Below are 22,500 nucleotides of genomic sequence, written 5' to 3' on the forward strand. Positions count from 1 at the left end.
CAGGCCACTGTTTGACCGGAGCACCTGTCGTTGCTATATTTCCTGCACGGATATAGTCGCGCCAGGCTACGTGAAAGTGTACTCGCATCGAGTCCTCGTCGTTCGATAGCGCATTTTACCTTTTCCGTCTCCGGCTCCCGACACCATTTGATCGCTTCAACCAACGTTTACACGTTCAACCTCTTTTTCATCGCTATGTCTGCCCTGGTTAGATTCTCGCGGTCTCTTCAGGACGGTAACGAGTTCGAAAGCGATTACGACTCGGGAACGGTCGAACGAGTGCAATATATTGCCCATCCAGCACCTGGTGAGGCAGTATTTCAACCACGAGCCCAACCTTGGGGTTTAACGATGACGCGCCCTTGGCGGAGTCTTCGGAGTTCAATGCGGAATGATGATCATCGTCGAGATTGGATCTTCAAGCTCTCTTGAGCACGCTCTGGACCGTGAGACTTTCGAGTGCCCCGCGATCGTGATCGCTGATATCTTGCTCGATTTTATTCCTTGATGTAACCAGATCCAAGGGGAATAATCAACGAGAAAGTTCTCTGTTCCAAACGGATATTGGTCTTCTACGTTCACGATGAAAATTCACTATGTTCGAGACTGGCAAAGGTACCTCTTTTAGTCTTCAATAGAGATTGCGCCTAAGAGCTTTCTCCTTATTTTTAGAGCTCTTGTTTTAATTTGAGTATTCACTCTAGTAGATTTACGTGTACTTGTCCATATTAAAAATTGGCAGAAGCTTTCTACTACTATAATTTCTTACCGTGCGACCGACGATAATTTACGTCGCACCTGGAGCTTTAGCTTTATCTATCACAGCTGTATTAACTGCGTGTCGCTACTAACATTGCGCGGAATCGTGAATAATCAATTTTTATAACTTGGCTGTTTCTTTTATACATATACCATTGCACGGTTTAAAACCGCTGCTTTCAACAGGAAATGAAATAATTTTTCCGTACCATTTCTGTATACGTTTCCTTTCGATATCTATGAAGGATTTGATCTTTCAATTTAACACCGTCCATTTGACGATTGTAGTAAAGAACAATTCTCGGTTTTCGGTTACTGCTTCTACAAGTTATCGCCTATTAATATCACTATTAATATCACTATTTCCTATCTTTTCATTTCCATGTAGCAATCAATATTTCAAATAGATCATCGTAATGTTAAATTATTCTACAAGTGATGTGACAAATTTAAGTGGCCGCATGATAGTCCGTGCGTAGTAGACATTGATCGTTGGAAACGACGCGAGATTGCGTACGCAGTACAGACATCGTGCTCGATGGGTTAACATAATTTCATGATCGAAGAGGTATGGTACAAGTATATTAGCCTGCTCTCGGCATGTCTCTCTTATTTCTACAGCTTTCGAGCTAGTCTAATTAGCGCTCACCGTTAAATGCAGTCTACACAATCTTCCGGCTAGTACGAAAGCAGGTGTTAGGTGCGTCTTGTCGGCTATCACGGCTAAACGGTGAAAGATACGATACCTCTGAAGGCTGACCTCCGAACTCGACCTTGAAACGCCTTTAGACCGAGGATCAGCGTGTTTCCGCCGCGGTCTGACCGATAGTTTGTGCCAAGCGGCCGAGTTATCCAGCACGTCGCCTATCTCGCCGATCTCCAGATCCGGATCCAGCTTGATCTTCCTACAACACGGCGAAACACCGAGAATAGAGGCAGCCATCGCGGGGCCTCATGGTTCCCGGTCGCGTTCCTCACGGTGATTTTAGACGGGCTTCATGCAGACTAAACATTATTCGCCGTTAATCGCAGCAAGCTTAGCCGTTGGTTAAACGCGCGCAGCCATTGCTGTGAACGCTCTCAGCTCCGAAACCAGGCCTGGTGATTTGTTATTCGGCTCGATCGCCGATATTCGCGGACATGCTAATCTATTCGTAGCTGTTAGGCGTCCTTCGTACGGACATTATGCGGGTTCCCTTGAACGTGCGTCCGTCGAGCCTCGATCATCGTAGGTGTCGTCGATCGTCTTATTTCCGTCGACGCGACGGCGACGAAACTGCCTGCCGAAGAACCGTTCGATGAACCGAGATGCTTTTCACCGACGAAACTTTCCATCTGCCGCAACGGTACAGCACTCGCGAGTGCTGTCGACGTATTTTATAAACGCGACCGAGATACGCTGGCGAAACATCGTTCGCGTAAAAATATCGTCGCGAAAATAAGCAAAGGGGGGCCGATCTCTCACTGTTTGACACGCGGACACGCCGTGCTTGAATCTTTCCTCGCAGATCTCCGGCCTGCCACGCGCAATGGCTCGAACTCACCCCCCTCGCTCCGAGCATGCATATTCTGGCGACATGTCAGAAACGTGCGGATCTATCGTGCACCAATGAGTGATCGCATATTGTAACAACATTGTAGGGAACAATAGTTGACAGGAATTTGATTTCTGGCGTTTGTTTCCTTTGGAAATTGTGAATCACTTATTGGTCCGCTTTTCCTTGCCTCGACGATTTCAAACAGATTTCAGCAAGCATAAATATCATTCAACAGTATAATTCTCTGCAGTTACCAAATATTAAAATGTCAGAATAAATATTCTTTTAACCCTTAGCACTCGAATGTCGCTGGCTATAGATCCTTTTTGTTAGCTCATTATATTATATGATACATTAAGGTGGCATATCTTTTTTAATTATTATTTTCTTTCCATGAGGTAACGTAATCGTATAAAATACATAAATAAAACACAAAATCTTTTATTCATTAATTCCTCTAAAATTTAGCAGCAATATAATGATTTTTATTCTAATTCAACTTTGCGTAGGAAAATCAACACAATTTATCAGAAAATCTTCCAAGTGCTAAGGGTTAATTATAAGCTGCAAATATTTTTCATGACATCCACGATGTTTCAACAAAAATCTTAAATAATTTCTCTATAATGATGAAAGAACTGTATTTGTTTAGATTATATACTTGCAAAAAATGTAATAGTTTCTTTGCAAAAAATTCCCTAATAAAATGTGAAACATGCGTCTTTACAGTAGACTATTCCCTTGAATCGTTTTCTATAAGTGTCAACTTTCAAATAAAAAATGTAAAAGCCGCTCTTTTGATCAGCTCGGTACGTTTAATGTTAATTAACATTTAAAAAAGCTTTTCCGACAAATTAACATCAAGAACGAAGCAATCACGAGGCACTCGTTGAATAGTTGCCGGAAACAAGACTACGTCCAAAGAATAAAATGGCAAGTAAGTAAGTAAAGCTCAATGAATCTTTTCATTCAGTGCAATGCGTTACGATAATGTGACAGTGAACAGGGTTAATGAAAGCAGCAGCTGTTAAACGGGAAGGCTGATTAGGTGTTCGTGAAGCAGAAGAGTTTTCCGAAAGTGACGGATTGCTAGCAACAGAGCCCGTCTCCCTCTGGCCATAGACTATATAGGGGCTGAGGATTATTTTCGGCCGCGCACACGTTGCACACACACGGAAATAGAATTTTAACGGCGCACGCAAATGCCCCGACACGCGGAGTCAACGATCCAACAAAACAAAAGAGCCGATCATTTGTTTTCCCTTCGTTTTATGAAGCTGGCTGGAAAGCTTACTTGGCTGGATCCGCGTATTCGAGGGCCTCGACGATATCGCCGACATTTACGGAGAAATTGTCCGCGTCGCTCTTGTAATCCTTCACGACGATATAGTTGTCCAGGGATTTCTGTAACAGAGGAGAAGAACAGGATGTAGGACGACGACCGTGACAGTTTTAAATTTTGACGAACAAATATATGGTAACCCGACGGGCATTTTTATCGCAACGTGTTAGACTTTTTTTTATTTAAACTCGGGGATCTAATAATAAAGTAAGTTTGACTGATGATCTAACAAAAATGATACCTTTCGAAAGCATTAATAAAATATAGAGTAGCGGAGACACCTTATATATCAAAGCCCTCTCCCTGAACATTACCCGCTCACAGCTATTGTCTTGCTGGATGCTGCTCAACCTTCTCAAGCTAGGCGTGTTCTCCCTGCTCGCGGAGTAACCGCGGGACCTGTCCGACCTGGACAGTACGACGCCGTTGTTCTCTTGTTTCTGACAGGTGCCGTTCCCGGAACCGTCGAGGCTGCTGGCGATGGATGTGGTACCCGTGAACGTGGACATCATCTCCACGTCCATGTCTTCTTCTTTGGCCACAGGACAACAGTACATTGAGAATCGATGAGCGGTCGGACGGTTGAGTCTCAGGGCGGAGAACACGTGCAAAGGTTCGAAATGGCTGATGCCATCCTCGTCGAGAACCGTATAGGCCACCTGACCAGTAAGCACGGATCTGGAAGCTTCTCTTGGCACCACGGCCTGCATGCCCTGCTTCAGGATCATAAAAATAGAAGACGATCGATGGCTTCTCCTCAAGAGGAACTCCTCCATCGCCAGACTGTTGTCGGAATTGAGCAGAACGCTGGGTACGTCTGCGGAGGACTGCAATGGCGCTTCTTCAGGGACGATCATCAAAGCGGCGCTCTCGCGAACGAGAGTTCTGAGCCTCGGGTCGGTTCTCGCCAATTCAGGATCGCTGCACAGCTGTGTCAGGGCGTTCATGAACGGCGGTCTCTCCTCTGCGAGCTTCCTCATCACCGTCAGTCTTTTCAGGACATCCAACGTCACCCTGTCGCTGGCTAATACCTGCGTCGATTTCTCGTCGCTGATCACTGCCAGGAGGCTGCTCGCGATATTGGCCATTCCCAGGGCTCTGGCCAGTCCGACTGCTTGAAGAAGCATCTCCCTGACGTTCTCTCCTTCGTCGTTCAGCAGTTCTTGCACTCTGATCTCGCTCGACTCGCGAACCGCGTGCACGATCGCCTTGTGAACAGTTTCCGCCGCCTCTCTCTCCGTTTCTATGGTGGACACCTCTTCGGACACTTTCTGGAGGACTTTGGAGACCAGTTCTGGATCGTTCTTGGAGACAGTTCTGAAGGCAGGGCCGACCAGGTCCGTTCCGTGGTCCTCCTCGAGAATCATCGATAATCTGTCGAGCACCACTTCGTCTTTCAAGGACTGACCAACCACGGTAGACTTCAGTATGTCTATCTTGTTGTTCTTGTTTTCGATCAGCTCCATTAGAGCCGATTGGCACAGATTGCTCCGATTTTGAGGGACCAAGAGTATCTGTAGGATCTCCTCCACGGATTCCTCGATGCTAGTGTTATTCTGCCGCAGGAGAACGTTGAAAGCTTCACTGATGGAGGAGTAGACGAAGTCTTGCTGCTCTTCGTTGCTGATATCCAAAGAATCGGTCGTAATCGCGAGAACAGCGCTAGACATTGCCGTTTTAATTGCGTCTCGCAACCACTCGTCGCCCTCGGCACCGTTTCGTCGATCTTCACCATTTTTGTTGCTGTTTACCGCGGCAGAAGATTTGTTACTCTTGAACACCTTAGAGGAAGCGAAATTCTCGTCTAGTTCCTGCTGCACCGCGATGTTCTTCGCCAGTTGAGCAACAGTGGACACGATTTGTGCCATTTTAACCGCAGTCGAGCCATGCAATCCCAGTTTCTCCGCCATCTCTAATGCGTGCTCGAGAGCCACAGCTTTCGGATCCACGTCAACGTCCACGGCTGGCAAATCGGTGGCAACCTTCCGTCCCACTGATAATCCTGCTTCGGACAATTGTCTCAGCATTCTGGCGTCGATGCTGGTCTCTCCTTGATGTTGCACGTGCGGATTGTAGTGTAAATGCTGCGGTCTCAGAAGCCTCAATTCCTCGGGAGTGACTTCGAACCCTTGGACAGAGAACTCCACTTCTCCCTCGGGCGTGTCGGTCAGGTCCGGGGCGACGAATCGCGGACCCTCTTCTGTCTGAACGATCTGTCCAGGCACAAAGGTTACTCCTAGCTCCCCGGACTCCACCACGCGACCTGGCACGAATCGGGGACCGTCTGGAGTGTCTACCACTTGGCCAGGCACGAATCTAGACCCCTCGTCTTCGGTGGAGATCACCTGGCCGGGGATGAAGGTGGGACCGACCTTGGTCTCGACGATTTGACCCGGCACAAAGCGAGGTCCGTCCGTAGTTTCCACTGTCTGTCCTGGAACGAACTTGGACCCTGTCCGAGTCTCCACCATCTGTCCTGGCACAAACTTTGGCCCGCTGCTGGTGTCTATCACCTGGCCAGGTACAAACTGCTCGCCCTTCTCAGTCATCACGATCTGACCCGGCAAGAAACCGTCCTCCGTCATCACGCCGGGCACGAACCTCGGTCCATCCTTGCCTCCGCGAACCAGCTGTCCCGGCACGATCCTCCTTCCTTCGGGAAGCTTCTTCGCATCTTCCGGGAAGAATTCCACGCCCCGCTCCGTCTGGACCATGTGCCCGAATATCTCGCTCTGCTGCAGAGAGACGTTCGCGGTCTTCGGGTCCACTGGTATGCCAACGGGTCCAGCATCGTGGAACATCACCTCGTCGAACTTTTTCGCGGCCGCAAACTCGAATCCTTCGTCGGTCAGCCGAGTTTGTCCTGGGAAAAATTTCTCGCCGTCCGATGTTCTCAATACTTGACCCTCGACAAACTTCTGACCCTTCGGCGTGTCCAGAGTCATACCTGGCACGAAAGTCGCGCCCTCCCCGTTGTCCTTGACGAGACCGGGAACGAAGCGACCCTCGCCGGAGTTGAGAGTGACGTATTGTCCGGGAACGAATTGCGACCCTTGAGGCGTTGGCATCGTCTGACCAGGAACGAACTTCGTCTCCCCAGTGGGCGACTCTATACATTGTCCGGGCACGAACTCCCATGATTCTCCAACCTGTACGTTTTGTCCAGGGACAAACACCTGCTCGCCAAGATGATCGGTGACCGTCTGACCCGGCATGAAGCGCGGTCCGTCCTGAGTCAGGATCGTCTGACCCGGGACGAACGTGCCGTCCTCTTTCACTTGACCGGCGACGAACTTGGGTCCCTCTTCGGTGAGCACGGTCTGCCCTTGGACGAACCTGGCCCCGTCGTTGGTGTGCAAAGTTTGACCTTGCAGGAACCTGTGGCCCTCCTCGGTGGGCAAGGTCTGACCCGCCACGAACACTGGCGTCCTCTTGTCATCCTGTTCTTGGACGGTCAGTATTTGACCTGGGACCAGAACAGGGCCGTCAGGAGTGTTCACGGTCAGGCCGGGAACGAAGGCAGGACCCTGAGGTGTCTGCAGCGTCTGGCCAGGTACGAAAATAGGGCCGACTGGCGTCTGCACGGTTTGGCCGGCGATAAATCTCTGCGCTGACTTTATGTCTAATTTCAGACCTTTGATTCGGTGCGCGGTTGTCTCCGTACCCCTGCCGATGTTCCGCACCAGTTCGGGGATCTCTTCCACCTTCGGCAGCTCCTCCAACGCTTGCTCGCCGGCCTCCAGAAGCTTCACGTTGACGTTCAATACTTCCTTGAGATCGCTGGCCGGCATGTTTTGTATGGCCGACTGCAGAGTAGGATCGGGTTCTATTTTTAGCGGCGTCAATGGTTTCACGACCGATATCGCCTCGAATCCACCGGTCTGCTCCGAAACAGGACTGGTGCACGCGGAGGAGGCACCCTGCTCGATGATTTGAGGGTCTATCTTGAGGGGAGTCGGCAGTTTGTCCACGACAGGTGACAACGTTGTCTTGGCCACCTCCTGGAACGAGTTCCAATCCAAAGTTTGCGGAAGAGACTTGGCTGCCTCTTTGAGGGATCCCGTTACAGAGACCAGCTCGCATGCCCTGATCCTGGCCTGCTCCAGGTCGACGCTCTTCCAGGTTTGAACCTCCTCTTCCCTCGTCTCCTCCTTCACGCTTCTCAATCTAAGTTGCTTCGTTCTCTTCAGCTCCTCCTCCTCTGCAGCTTTCTCCTTCTCCTCGAAGATCTTTTTCGCGTAGCTCAGTCCAGCTTGCCTCTTCCGCTTACGCTTTCTAGCTTCCGCTTCTTGCTTCTCTCTCTCTTTCAGCACGTCCTCTCTCGGACCCAATCCATCGTAAAGGTTCTCGAAGTTCTCCAAGTTCTTGAAGTCCACCGACACGTTCTTCCCTTGCTTCAACCGGAAGAGGACGGTGTCGCAGTCCCTGGACAGCATCACGTCCTTCACGTCCCCATCCCTGACTGCTGCCTCGAGCCGCGACGGGAACACCAGGCTGCATCTTCGCTCCTGAACGGTGTACACGAACTTGGCTATCTCTTCTTCGGGAGCCGGTTGCTTCGTGTTCAACAGGTCCCGCAGCGCTCTTTGTTGCTCGCCCTCGCCCTCTAGGACCGGGAACACGTAGCGATAATCCTTCAGAATCACGTGTTTCTTCTTCTCGCCCAGAACGAACCCGGCAGTGTAGTGGTGCGGCCCCAGCCCCGAAGCGTTCGTGATCCTGCATTTTGACTTGTCGTGGCTATGCACGCCCAGCAGAACTGGAATGTAATGATGCGTGGGCAGTCCATAGGATTTGCCGGTGATGCGACAGAAGCGTTTCGCGTCCGCTGGGCTGATCGGCGGCAGCAACGGGAAGTAGTTAGGCTTGGGCAGGCCTCTGCTCCGACCGGTTATCCTGCAGAAGGACATTGTCGCTAAAATTCGCTCACGCTCTCATCGATCCAACCCTGTCTTATATGTCCGTAGATTTGCGCGATTTGATCGATCGTCGGTGAAATTAGCGTCGCTCGGCTGCTAGAAGCTTGGCATCCCTTCGCAAGAACCCCTGTTCTCTACCACTGGCTCGTGACTTCCTCTTGGCGTCTGCGTCGACGTCAGTAAACGCGTGCAGCTGCGTCATCGCGCGTCTCGGCTCGCATTGTCCCTCTGTCGCCATAACTCGTCCACCACGTGGAGCCTGACCCAGACTCAGTCTCTCGTCCCACGGTTTCCCGCAGCTTCGCGCACGTCCGCCCGCGAACTGAGGCCGCCGCGACTCATTTACGCCTCTCCGGACCACCTTTGCATGCTATTCTTAATTTTTCTTTGGTTCGCTGGAAATAAAGAGGAACCGTTTCGCGGGACGGGGCCGTGCGTCACTGACAACCAGGCACGTTCGTAACCCAAATCGCTTCTGCTTCCCCCGAGGAACCCGTCCGCCGAGGGACGCGTACAGCCCCGGCAGGAATTTTAATTCGTTCGTCACGGGCGACCAGCGCGCCCCGCGGCTTTTCCCTCAGCCGTCTCCATCGGCTGCTCGTTAAAAAGTTTTCGTCGAACCCGCGATCGGCCCCCGCCGGCCCGACACCAGCCACGGTTTATTTTTACGTGCGGGATGCCTGCGAGGATTCCGTGGGAGCCCTCGTTCGTTCCGTTTCGCCTGGTAGCCGGCCAATTCGCCGGTTTCCTCGTCGTTGAAAAGAGAGTCTTCTTTTTCCGTGGCGACCGTTTCGCGTTCGCTGGCCGGCACCAAACCACCGATCGGTTCTTTTCGCCAGGTACGAGATTCTTGGCCGCCTCGATGTTCTCGCCGATTGGCAACCCGGGGCGTCAGGCGACGACAGACGTTAGCTTGACATATTTGCTCGCCGCGGTGTCAGACATCCCTCATCCTGTCCGACCCCGTTTTTTTCCACGATTTATCGGCCTGCGAGAAGCTCGGCTTTCCTCCCGAGTGTTTTTTCAGGTGTCGGTCTCCACCACCGTTGTATTATGACGCGCGGTGGTACCGACCGCGATCGATGATATTTATGTTGCCGATGACTCGGACACCAGCAGCCGTGAATTATACACGGCGGACGACACGCTGTCCTCGGTCCTCGCTAATTCACGATAACCACCAGCGGCGTAGCCCTATCCGTCTTCTCCCGGCGATTCAACGTGGCAACTGTTTCCACCTCGTCACTTTCACCGATCTTCACCAACCACCATCTATTTTCACGCCGGTGCACTGCACTCTATATCGGTTGTCAGACCGAAGCCGTTTCACGGAACACGATGCATTAGGGAGATCAGCTTTCTCCCTCTCTCTCTCTCTCTCAGAGGAAATACTGTGTGTCACCTGTTCGAACCACTTTCACCCTCTAGTGGTTCCCGGGCTTGGGATTCGTTGAGATCAATTGTGGACCCATCGGATACGATTAATCACAGATACGGTTTTCGCGAGGTCGAGAATCGAATGTGGAAACGTCGAGAACGCCAGCTTCGGCGGCGGTAAGCTTTCCCGGAATCTTGACGGATTTTGAGACGAGCGGGGCTCGACGGTCACCGCGGACCACGCACGGATCTATCTCCCTCGGATCGATGTCGTTTCTAGCCGCGTATCACTGCGAGGAGATACGGAGCCGGCACGCGTGTCATCCCGCGCTGTTCCCACCGAAATGCGTACGTATTGCGATACGCGGCGAACGCCAGACTACTCGATGTACGAAGTGGCTAAGAGCCGTTTGCGCGACGAGTCTCTCGGCTCCCCGCGACCAGAAATAGCTACCCTTCTTACAGTTCTCCAATACATCTTTAGAACGGAGTACGACGGCTCCGGGGAGATGCGCGCGGACGCGCGCGCTAAGGGTGTAGACGAGGCCCCAAGGGACCAAGTCTTTCCGCGTCATCGAGGGAATTCCCCAGGGGAATTCTCTGCTACACGATTCCCATCCAGATCCCCGAACTTTTTTCATCTTCTATTTCTTCACTTGGGAAAATCTTGGAGAGCGGTGTCTAACTTTAGCGGATTTTGAGCGCGTCAGTTCTTTTTCAACTACGAGCGTCTTCTCAAACTTTCGTTTAGATCCTGATGCAACAAATAATACTTTCATTTTGTTACATCGTAATTTTCACGTTTATTTTCATGTTTAAAGTAATTTTGTTTTTTGTTTTCAAGGGACAATGGAAGACGATTTTTTGATGTTATCCTGTCACGATTGGTTTGTTCCACAACCATTGTTGATAAATATTCGAACACCTCTTAAAACCTAATAATTTTTTTAAACTGATCTGACGAATGTTTTTTACGTTGAAGAGACTAGTATCTATATAATGATTAGAATACTTATTTAAATTTAACTATTACTAAGAATGACAAAAAGAAACGTATTTTGTAAATTTCAGTAACTTATATGCATACTGACAATTTCATCGAAATCTCTGTATTATCATACTTCATGAAATGTTTAATATGAGCTCATAGTGCCTGTAGTCCTACTACGAAACAAGTACCGTTTTATTGTTTGTTCTAGATCGATGGAAAAAATTCTAGACTGTACACCGATCAATTTTATCGACCGAGATGGCCATGGAGAACGAGATTTATTATTCCAGTAAACGTCGATAAAATAAAATGTAACAACGAAACGTTTTACGTATCTTGAAATGTCAAAGAATTGGAAATGACAAAAAGTTTTGTTGATGTTTTACGTTATAAACAAATTGCCGGTAATCAATCTTATCTTAACGGTTTGCTTAAGACTGTCCTCTCGTACGAAGTTCTACTCTACTTTCGAAAGCTGTACCTATCGAAATCGCACGTCCAGTGGATCGGTCAATGGAAACAGAAATATCGAAAACGCAATGGTGCAGCCGCTATTTAACAAACAGGGATGGAAAAGGGCGATGTTGATGCCCCGCTATTTAAAGCATGCCGATTGTTGCCACGACCGCCCACCGCAGGCCCGATTTCTTTCTTTAGGATCGGTTGCGTCATTATTTGATATAAATCGCGGCGCGCTTTTCCGGGCGGTACGCGCGTGAGAAACTATTCTCGACCTGATTACGCTGCGATATGAAATATCGCGTCTGATTTGATCCTCTAAAATTATCGCGGCAGCGCATCAGCCGCGGCGGACGCGCGCGAAAATCGTGGAAACCGTCGGAAACGAGGAAGCGGGAAGAGTGTATATGGAAAAAGGCGGGAAATTCGAATAATTGCGACGGGAACGGTCGCGGCTCGGTGATCGGTATTGTCGAGATAACTAATGTCGCCGACATGCGGGTTTATTTATTTCGATATGCGCTCGTGCAGCTTAAGTGATGTAGTGGGTGATAAATCTGGCGCGTACGCGTGTCACTGTACGCGTAATCTGCGAAAGATGAATAAGACACCTGTTACCATTTTTCAGTCACGCTCGCGTGCACCCCGTCCGCGCCCGTCTCCTATTATTATTGGTTTAATACTCGTTTCCAAAACGCCAGTAAATTTCGATAGGTGGGCACGCCTCGTTGCCAACAGATGCGCCACGATCTTGTCGCGAAATGTATGCGAGAAACGGTCGATCGCGATCGTCGAACGCTGTCTGCTCGCTTTCCTGCATCTTTTGCGGAAACGCCATAAACAGCGCGGAATAGATTCGAACGAACGATACGGGGAGCCTTGATGCTTCTAGGAATCGATAACGTCGGAATGACGGTTCTTGAAACAGGAATTCGGCTCGTTTCGGCTGTTAATCCCATAACGACCAGCAGACGGTCGCTACGCTGGCAGCGGTAGCTACGAACGATAATGTTTACGCCAAAAAGCGAGCGGTACGTGCCTCGGTTGGGCAGCAATCGGCACCGTTTTGAGATCTACGGTAATGAGAATGACAAACAATTTTGGTTCGGCGTCGAACTATTATAAGTCGGCTATAATAAGAAGGTCGGTACGAAGTGGGTTCGTTAGTTTTGCAGACTCCACTGTGAACTATTAATTGATACAGTGACCGAGTTTGGGACCAAAATGGCGACCACATAAAAGTATCGCATTTCTTGAACTACCCAGAAATCGATAAGGAAACCCCAAAATATGACATAGCAAAGCATATCAATTCACAAAGCATCGCAATAGGAAACACGTTCAAGAACGTTTTGTCACAATGATTGATAATAATGGTTCGATTTATAGCCACGTAATACCGCGCGACGATCCAAGGCTGATAGTGATTTATTTGGAATTGTTTCTGTCACGGTTTTGGCCGGTTCGACGGTGATAATTTACAAAAGCGACACGACAGCTCAATCCTACAACCGAAGAACCTGTCTTTCCAATGCATTTTACGTTGTATTATTTCTATACACGTTGAATAAATTCCGCGGGATAATGGAATGCATGCGAAAACTTAAGATTGTCGTAAATATCGTTTCCTATGGAAGAGACGAGAGAAAAACGAGCGCGGTTCACGTTGCTTCGGACCGCCAGTGGGACACGGCGGTTGTACAGTTTTTAACTTGCCAAACAACCAGTTGACAGGCTGTCGTTATTCACCGAGACTAAGTAGACGTTAAGTTTCCGCTCGAAGTAACGGCGTCGCGGCTTCTATTGGCACATTGACGCGTTCCTTTAATCCACCGCGTTGATGGTCTGCCAAAGATTACAAATTTCATCCTGGACGGAACCGAACGTGTTCGCGGCGGCGCCCGCATGATTCATCCTAATCGCGTCGAGTCGTTGACATTCGACGTTATCCTGGGACCGTCGTAAATCGTCCGATTATAATCGTCCTTCGGGATGGAGGAGCGAGCGATTCGCAGAGGACCGTCTTAAATCATTTGACGTGGTCTGCTCGCGACAAGAGTGGTGACGATAAATTAATTAAATCGTCCTCGGTCGGGGACGACTCGATAGAGTTATTCCACGTTAAGTGAAATATAAGTCGAGTCACCTTGAAAACCGACAACCGTGTGCAGTAATAGACGGTGCCGATGGTTTTACATACGCGAGCCGTTTCGAGAATGCTGTACCTACCATTCACGTGCGCTTCCTTGCAAAACACCGATTTAGTCGGTGATTTACGGTCAGAGGATCGCCAGTATCTAAACATAAATCCGGCTATTTGGATACTTGTCAATTGACTCCATTTGTACGCTTCAGTTGGCACGATGAGTCTGACAGTTTATGACGAGGGGATTCGTAAGATTCATCGCGAAGGAATTTCGCAGATTCTTGATGGCTTGGCGGTTCAAGCATCAGGTGGAAAGCTAGAAATACTGCGGGGCGGCTAGAGATCTCAAAGGACTCGAGAGTTCGCGCGATCCTTGAATCTGCACCTCTCGCGTGCAGTTTTACCGACACGGGGCATTCCTCGGGCGAGGAACGCTCCCACGGCAAATAAACCAAACTACACAGTTCCGCAATTAGAGAATCCCTCGCTGACAAGGGCCACGTGTGCGGTCATCGACACACAGAATCTACATTGTACGACCCACGGTTACCGCGATTTGTTTTCGCATGCAACGATGAATTCATAACGCTGCCACGGAACGACGACGAAAAGCTTTTGACTGTTTGTTCTGAACACAACGCCGCTCGCCGCTGGTTCTCGTCGACTGCCAGGACTATTAGTAAATACTGAACACTTTCTCCGCGAGTCAGGCGACGAACGACCATTGGCGCGGATCGGCCCGGTTTGATGTACTGCCAAAATCATTCGACTGTAAGCCCGATGAACTTTGATTCTGTAGGACTATCGAGGCTAGCGAGGGATCGGATGGCGATCGGGCACACGTGTTGACAGGATTCCAAGTAAAACAATTATAGAAGAAACAATTATCTTCACGAAGGTTGCGCTGGAAGAGAACTATTTCGTAATGAGCTACCTGCCGCTCTATTTTAACCCCGATATTTATGGGCATCTAAAAGCGCGATCGCGATAGATCAGTTCTGCGTAAAAGAAAGCGCAACGATTCCAATTGTACGCGTTTGTAACATTCGTTGCTACGTCGCGAGTGGAGAACCAAAAGGAACAAAGCGTTACTTAATCTTCGTCCCAATGCTTCGTCATCAACAAAACCGGGGTCCAGTTATTCTCGTTAGAGAAAGCCCGGCGATGGGACGATTTTTCTTGCGATCGCAAGTCGGCGCGTCGAGGGCCGGCAGATATTTTGCAATTAATTAAGGCCTAATTAAGAACGGATCCGAGACGTTTCGAAATCGGGTGGCATGCACGGCGTCTGCCGCGACGGATACTAACGGAACCGTTCTTCCAGGAAGCGTGAAACGCCGACAGAATGCGTTTTCGTATAAATCATGTCGTACCGGCCATGAAAAAAAGAATTTGCCCGTTTGAATTAAGGGGTGAGAGAGCCAGCGAAAGAGAACGACAGACGTGGAAGAGGAGGAGGTGAAGAAGGAGAACGATCCCCGAGAAGAATGAGGGACGTGTTCGTGCATTGCGGGAGTAGTTGGAATGGCGGTGAGTTCTTGGTTGTCTTCAGACTTTGGCATCGAACCAGATATTCTATCTACCTTCGTGGTGCGCCTTGGTTTTAGTTTAATTTAGATGGTGGTATCGTGACGTAACGTATTTAGCGTGGAGAGGCGTACGCGCCTTGTTACTTGTTGTTTAACCAATTACTCGAAAACGTTCGACGTTCCGCCCTTTATCCGCGTGGCCGTTCTTTTAAATCATCGAGTAGAAAATAGTTGCCATACTTGTTACCGGCCATTCCTACGGCAACCTCGTAAAACGGGTGTAAATGGTTAAAATTACGTTCATCGAACGCTGAATTGTTCTGTTTTCTTTGTTAATGCCGACTTTGACGGTGTTAGCTAATTATCGACTAATTTCTTAGAATTTTTCAATGTTTCATCGATGATAATTAAAGGAAGAAGCGTGAATAATACTCACTCGGCCTGATGACGCGACTGTGACTCCCTCTCTTCTGGTGACTCGAGTTATTTCCGAGACGCCTGTACACAAAGAATTGTTGATAATTTAAGTTCTTAATGGAATAGAAACGATGATGCTGTTCAAACGATCGAATTTACAATGGGAGGAAGAAATGAAAAGATAACTTGCCCTTTTTAGATGTGTTCGAAGCCATTGTAGTGATTTCCACATTACACCATCATTCTGAAATACAATAACACGAAGAGAAATGGATTAGCGTTTAGAGATCAATATAATCATCGTGATTATACGAAATTAATTTTATTCGGCAGGATTGCATTTGAATTTTCGTAACGGTGCTGCCACCTTAATACCAGCAACGACTTTCAGTATTCGTGGAAACTCTTTTCTGGCCTGACGGTAAGTTATCGACTTTGATACGCTCTAATTGGATCTCATAATAATATTCATTTTTGCTCGATTCTTCGATAAAACTATAATAATGTGCTATAACAAATTGGTAGATGTATTGTGCACAATAATTAAGGCGAATTATGCATCAATTTTTAGTCTACGCAGCAATTTAGAAAATTCGAAAGAAACTACCTCCAGATTCGATCTAGGCCGATGAAATCAAATTGATTCAATGTTAATGACGATGTTACACATTTTACAACGATATAATGTCGACGGAGTTATCATGATAAAAGCAGACGGTTTAAAGTAACCAAGGACCGACTAGGCCACCCAACGGTTCGATCGATTTCGTTGGGCGACAAATCGAACGATCCACGTAGATGGTTAACACGGCGTCGGTGGATCAACCTTTAGTTTAAGCGAAATCTATTTCCGACACGCAGCACCCGTATTCGTTCGTCTGATTGGCTGGCCCGTTAGCACTGTGCGGGGTTGGCCGCATTTTCTTGTGTTTCACTGCTAATCGGGTCACTTCCGCCATTGATTTCGACGTCGAGATCCATGCGGAGGTTCATATGGAGTTGCGAACAAATAAATACCACGATTTACGTTCACGCGGCCTGTAACTGCGAGATGGTGGGAGTATCGTCGATAATCCCCGTGCACCGGCTGCCCGACAAATATGCATCTGTTTCAAAAATTAAAATGTAAATTCCATTCTTCTATCTGATTTTTCATTCGAAATTGTTTAATACTATTCAAACGAGAATACATGGAACTGCATAGTTGATGAAAACAGTACCGGTTCTCCGGCACACCCCCGATCCCTAACTTCGATGACTCCTATTGCAAATATACTTGTTCCAGAAACCCAATTAAATTAAAATTATCCGATGATCCAAGTTAATCGCTAATTCGAAGAACGGAAAGTAGTTAACAAACGGGTGTTTGTACAAGCAACCGTTGCACATTTGGCGGCCATCTAGTTTTATAATTTCAATGTATACAAATCGATCGCGGATCTGATCGTTCATCGCGAAATCTGAGAATCTAGAGATGTCGTCTCATTGATTCGGAAGACAATTCTTCGCGATTAGAACCTCTTCGATTCAAAGTTCGATGATTCCGAACGTTCTCATCTTCACGGCCGTGCTCGTCCTCTCTCGATCTCTCGCGTGTAGTCATCTTTCCGCGAACCTAAAAACTTGGCCTTCGTATGACTGAACCCCACGGTTTGATTCACTGGACGCTCTCGACTCGCGGGGAAACTGTGCCAGTAAAATAGCACGGCTATTTTATGAGGCACCTTGAGCACGTAACACAGAATTTCATTTCGTCGCGATACGTTTATTAGGGGAGCGGACAATGTCATCGCGAAAAGCGGGTACGGCCACCGTGCAACCTTGTTTCTCCGGAACACGCCGCTTGGCAGACGGAAAGTTGCAACTTCATCTTTCCGGACATAGCAGCTTACTGCCGCGTGATCCATTTGTCTCTCGATTTCATTCATCGACATGCTCCTAATGGATTCGCGAGCTCGGATCGATACATTCGATCTTACGTGCTATTTCTTCGGTCTTGCGTATCGAGAAAATCATTAATCACTCTCGCACAATGCGAACCAATTAATCACAAGCGCGTCGGGACAACCACTGGAAGATTTCTTGCACCCTGCCCATGTGCTTCCGCGTGGCGATTTGACAGCATGTCATATCTGTCAACCTGCTGATCACCTTGATCAAAAAGTCGACGCGAGAGGTACAGTTAATTTTTCCGGCGATATTTCGATATTTCAAATTGCTGGTATATCTCTAGTTGGATATATAAGATCAAGTATTGTACTACAGCTATGAAGTTTCTAATTAGAAAATGCTAATCTTTTGAAAGCGACGACTTCTACACTAGAGATGTACCATAATCGGGATGCTACGAGTTGTCTAACTGCAACAGCAATGAACACATCATCGATGTAACCATTACGCGAGCAGTGCACGAGGATTAAATTCCATTCGGTGTTTATCGCGTTGATCGCAAGAGCGGCCCGAGGGCTTATGTCTATTTTAAAGACGAGCGCATTATTTCTCCGCGTTCGAAAACAAAAGTGGCGGGCCGCCGTGTTGCCGGTCCCAAGGCCGCACTCGTGAAGGTTCCAACATCCCGAGGGTCGCGTAATCGGTCACGATTTTTCAATTACGGGTAGATCACAGGTTCGCGATCGGTCGCGGTTCCGATCGAAGCGATGCCGGGCGAAGCTTGTCTCGCGGCATGTCCCGAAATAATCGGGTGAAATGATCGGGCACATCTTTGTCCAAGGCCAGGAACGGCGAACGAACGAAAAGCTGCGGTCGCGACCGGGGCTGCGCGGACCGGAAAGAGGGAGCCTCACCGGCGAGAGATCGAGGAAGTGGCGGCCGCTGGACGTGGATCGAACTCGATCGTTTCGATCCGGCGAACGCAGCCCGAGCACGGTGTTCGAATGCCGCTTGAATGCGTTCGACACTTGCACAACACTCACGAAAATAGCACGACGAAGAGCTGACACGGTGACGCCGCCGCGCAGAAAGAGGAAAGAGCGAGGCGGAAAGAGACTCAGGGAAATGATGGTCTCACCTAACAGCGAAGAAACGTTCGGGCTTTCTAGGAGAAAACTGGTTCTCTCGACGGGATCGAGGCGACCGGTGCCAAGCGATGATCACACTCTAAGCGCGATCGATCGATCGGCCACTGGATATATCGTTCACCACTTTGCGCTCGGAATCCCCGAATAAATCCCCCGAGGCGGCGAGGAAGCCAGCCGGCGGCTATCTCGAGACTGCTACCAATGCCAGCCGCAACGCGTCCCGACACCCTCCACGCTTCTCTTCTGCCTCTTCTTCTTCTTCTCTTTCTTCTTCTTCGTCTTCTTCATTGCCGTCGACGTCGTCTTCTTTCCTTTCTTCGTTTCTTTCGCCGCCGTGCGACGACCGCCGTCGCGACGCATCGCGCCGTCGGCCAACGGCGATCTATGTTGTTCGACGGTTATCAAGTTCGCCACCGGAACAACGCACCTGTTGTTAAACCCACGAGTTTCGCTAGACTGCTTGGTTTTTGTTTGGTTTCGCACTTTCTTAGATCGCGAGGTTCGTACCCATAGAACGGACGCTGATGACAACCTTAAAGCTTTTTCTTTTTCTTCCTTTGTATTTTCTTCTTCGTATTTTTCTTTTCCTATTAGGCCATTTGGCATTGCATCTTTATGGAAACTTCATACGTTTTAAATGGTGCTGTGGAATCAGATGAAAAACGTTAAGTATTCGATTCTTTCAAGTAGGAATAAAATTCTGTCCTCGTGTCTTCATTTTCTTTTAAATGTTTGTTGCAATCGAAATAATTACTGTAAATATTAATAAAATGGACTGTTAGATATAATAATGTGAATTCATCCAAAGACTACAGCGTATAATTTATAAGAAATAATTTTGAAACCTTACGTGATCAAAACGTGACATAAAGTGTCCAAATAAATTTCATATCAAAGTGAACAACGCATCTTTCTCATTCGAAGAATGCAGTCATAGTGACCTTTGGTAATCGTCCTAAAGTTCCGCTGTTGCGACCGCGCCAGACATTAATTGACAAAAGACCGTTACACAATACTGATTTATCGACGATAACGATATCTCATCCATTAGAGCCTGATTCCCGATCCGCAATAAATTCTGGTTTCCTATCATTGACGGGATTATTCCTTTTATGTTCTGATTCGCGTTCACAGAGACGTCTTCACACGCGCCAAGGCTTAATTGAATAATCAGAAGTGCCCATTATGCAATTAACAGAAATTAATCGTATAAAAATACTATGCTTTCCACGCCAATAATTTCAATTTTATAATATTAAAATATTTGATTCAATGACATTATCATTGAATAGTTAAGATGTACGACATAAATTATATTTTCAATGTTCTTACGTATTGCAAACCGTAATAAAATTAAGAGGAGTAGCCTAAAAATTAATTTTCAAAAAATTTGAGAAAATCATTCCATCACTCACATATGATTGACGCTGCAGACTAATTGTAAGCGTTGAACCGTGCCGTTTTCGTAAGCAGATTTGCTGTCGAATGACAGCTAACATCGTTATCGTAGTCGGTGTGCAGTGTTCGTTCCATTGCTCTGGCATGTCTGACTGCTGAAAGATCAACTCATCTTCATCAAAATAGCATCGACCGGAATTATTTTTGATTTCAAGTCGCTCCGCCGTCACGTGTTAACAGAATCGGTAATGCAGTCGATAGAATCGCTCGCTTTACCAGATTTTATGCATTTTTAACAAAAGTAGGCGCACGATATTTCAATTAGTAGAAAGATTAAAAAGAATTCATAATTCGCTACTTATTATACAAACAAGTAGGTAAAATTTAACATTGCAAAAGAATTGGAAGAATTTTAAGGATTCTATCGCGTTATTTTCAGTTTATTCAAATTAATTTCTTTCCACAGCTTGAATTAAGAAATATTATTTAGTTCTTGCGCCTTTCGATTGTTTCAACTAATTATTCTGCATAAAGATCTACAGTCTGTTCTTCGCCGTCTTCTGAAGCTATAATTACGTTTATTACAGGATATTATAGGACAAGAAAACGTTTGTAAAGGAGTCGGAGCAAGCGGAAATCTCACCACATGGAGAAATTGTGATCCAGAACGGCGAGGGTCGAGTTATCTTAGTCGTCCCATGCACTTACAATAACGTTCCCAGACGAACGTTAGATCGGTTGTACTTTGGCTGGTTCTAATAATAATCAATGCGTACGCGTCTCCAGGGATTTCTCTGCCAGTCCAACGCCAATATGTACGTTGTGTGTTGCGATCCGTTGTACCGACCATAATTTCTATGGACACGCTAGACGCTACTCGCGACTCGTCCTTTTTGCTGTACCCTCACAGCCGGCTTCTGTCCGGCGCCGATGGTACTTCGACGGATCGTCGGGAGTCTATTTGTGTTCTGACTTGGTTTTAATACGCGTATCGTGTGTACTTACTGCTTAAGTACTTGTACGACGGACGAAATATGCTTCCTCGCGAAACACATTATTCCTCCATCCCACCATTTTCGTCTCCTGCGGGGTACAAACGAACATTTCACACCTTTCAAAATAATAAATTGCTTTCAAATGTATGTATTTCTCTTTGTGCACCTAGCGCCACAGTTTCGCAGACCCGTGGGACGTTCACGATTCCCTGATAAATGCAGCTAAGACATCGTACGTGGCTTTATTCGGTGAGGAAGATGGCCATCAGTTTTCCGACAGTGTTCAGATGGTTTGTTATTCTCTCTCCAGGGTGATCGTTTATCTAAACAGTTCGTTAAAACCAATTCGTTAAACATTTTGTAACAAAAGTCATAAATGTTGCGTAAAATTTCCAGGGACGAAACTTAGCTGGATCCTCGGGTTAACAAAAAGTACCGAATTGCATCGTCCTCGGGCGATATTAGCCCGGCACATTGTAAAAAGGGCGAAAAAATGAAAGCACCACCACCGCAACAGACAGCTATAAGTTCATTTCCGTGTTATTAATGCTGAGTAGCCGTGTGTAGGACATTCATACGTAATATCTGACTAATTGAGGCCGACGCGTGTACTTGGCCCGGCTCCAAGTCACTTTGATCGCACGGGAATCGGCCCTATGCGAGAGATATACGCGCGCACACGCGTGCGTTGGGTGTCTCCGCGGATTTGTACACGCGCTAACGCTTCCCGGGAGAAACAAATGGAGTGGCGTCTTCGTACCCTTTATTCCACGTGGTCCTGAACGGCCACTTGTGTACGAGACGCGGGAGATAATTGTAGTGTGTGTGCCATTTTATTCGACGTGTGAACCCGGATTAATTGATCTGGCGAGACAAAAGTTGGTCGTTGAGAAACGAGCATCGAGTGTCGCGCGAGCGCCCTTTACGAACCTCTATCGAGGACATGTCACCGTGTGGGAGGGCATATTAGCGTAGAGAATATTTTCATCGGATTTTACGTGAACAGAAGTCGAAGGGAACGCTGGGATGAGCGTACGCGTTGACAAGTGAGGCACTATTCATTAGCGTACGTCGATTCGATGGAACCAGCGTCGATTTGCCGATCAATTCACCTTTCGGAGGAATGCTGCTAAGTTTATTTAGGTACGCGTCGGTTAATCGTCGCCGAAAGTGTGATATCAAGTTAAATGTTCATCGATTAACTAGGTTGACCATGATCGTATCGCTACTAATCAGCGCAGTCTGCATCGAAGCTCGCGTCGAATCTGCAGAGAGCAAAGCCGTGGCTGAAGGGAGGCGGGATGACCCCTTTGCGAGCGAAGATGACAGTGCTATCGAACGAAAGAGACATTTAAGTCGGCATAGCAGGATGCCCAGCGAACATAACTCGAGGCTGCACGGCCTGCACGCAATGGATGGCAGAGTCTCTAGATCCGGCAATGAAAATTTGGCAAGGAAGATGGCCAAGGATGCTCTCAAGTCTCCGAAGATGCAAGAAACCATGAAGAAACTGTCCCGGGGAGGGGATCCTAAGCAAAAAAAACTGTTCGTGTCAGTGAAGGTGCCTTCTTCTCCGAAGGGCAGTTCCAGAT

The 22,500-nt window shown here is 47.8% G+C and overlaps 1 protein-coding gene across 5 annotated transcripts in view; it reads right to left on the reverse strand.

Annotated features, from left to right (window-relative positions):
* The window catches only part of Obsc (Obscurin), a 38,031-nt gene extending 28,252 nt beyond the window's left edge, over positions 1–9,779 (reverse strand). For 3 of the 5 annotated variants that reach the window (XM_078178509.1, XM_078178510.1, XM_078178508.1), the window contains exons 1-3: positions 3,954–9,779; positions 3,592–3,701; positions 1,506–1,664 (exon numbers count right to left, since the gene is read on the reverse strand). In XM_078178509.1, coding sequence (XP_078034635.1) covers positions 1,506–1,664; positions 3,592–3,701; positions 3,954–8,549 — 4,865 coding nt within the window. In that variant the 5' untranslated portion in view covers positions 8,550–9,779. The remainder of the gene's footprint in view (positions 1–1,505; positions 1,665–3,591; positions 3,702–3,953) is intronic. The other 2 variants (XM_078178512.1, XM_078178511.1) reach the window with 2 other exon arrangements.
* Positions 9,780–22,500: the final 12,721 nt, after the last annotated feature.

This window comes from Augochlora pura, chromosome 4, assembly GCF_028453695.1.
Source record: "Augochlora pura isolate Apur16 chromosome 4, APUR_v2.2.1, whole genome shotgun sequence".
NCBI classification, from domain to species: Eukaryota; Metazoa; Arthropoda; class Insecta; order Hymenoptera; family Halictidae; genus Augochlora; species Augochlora pura.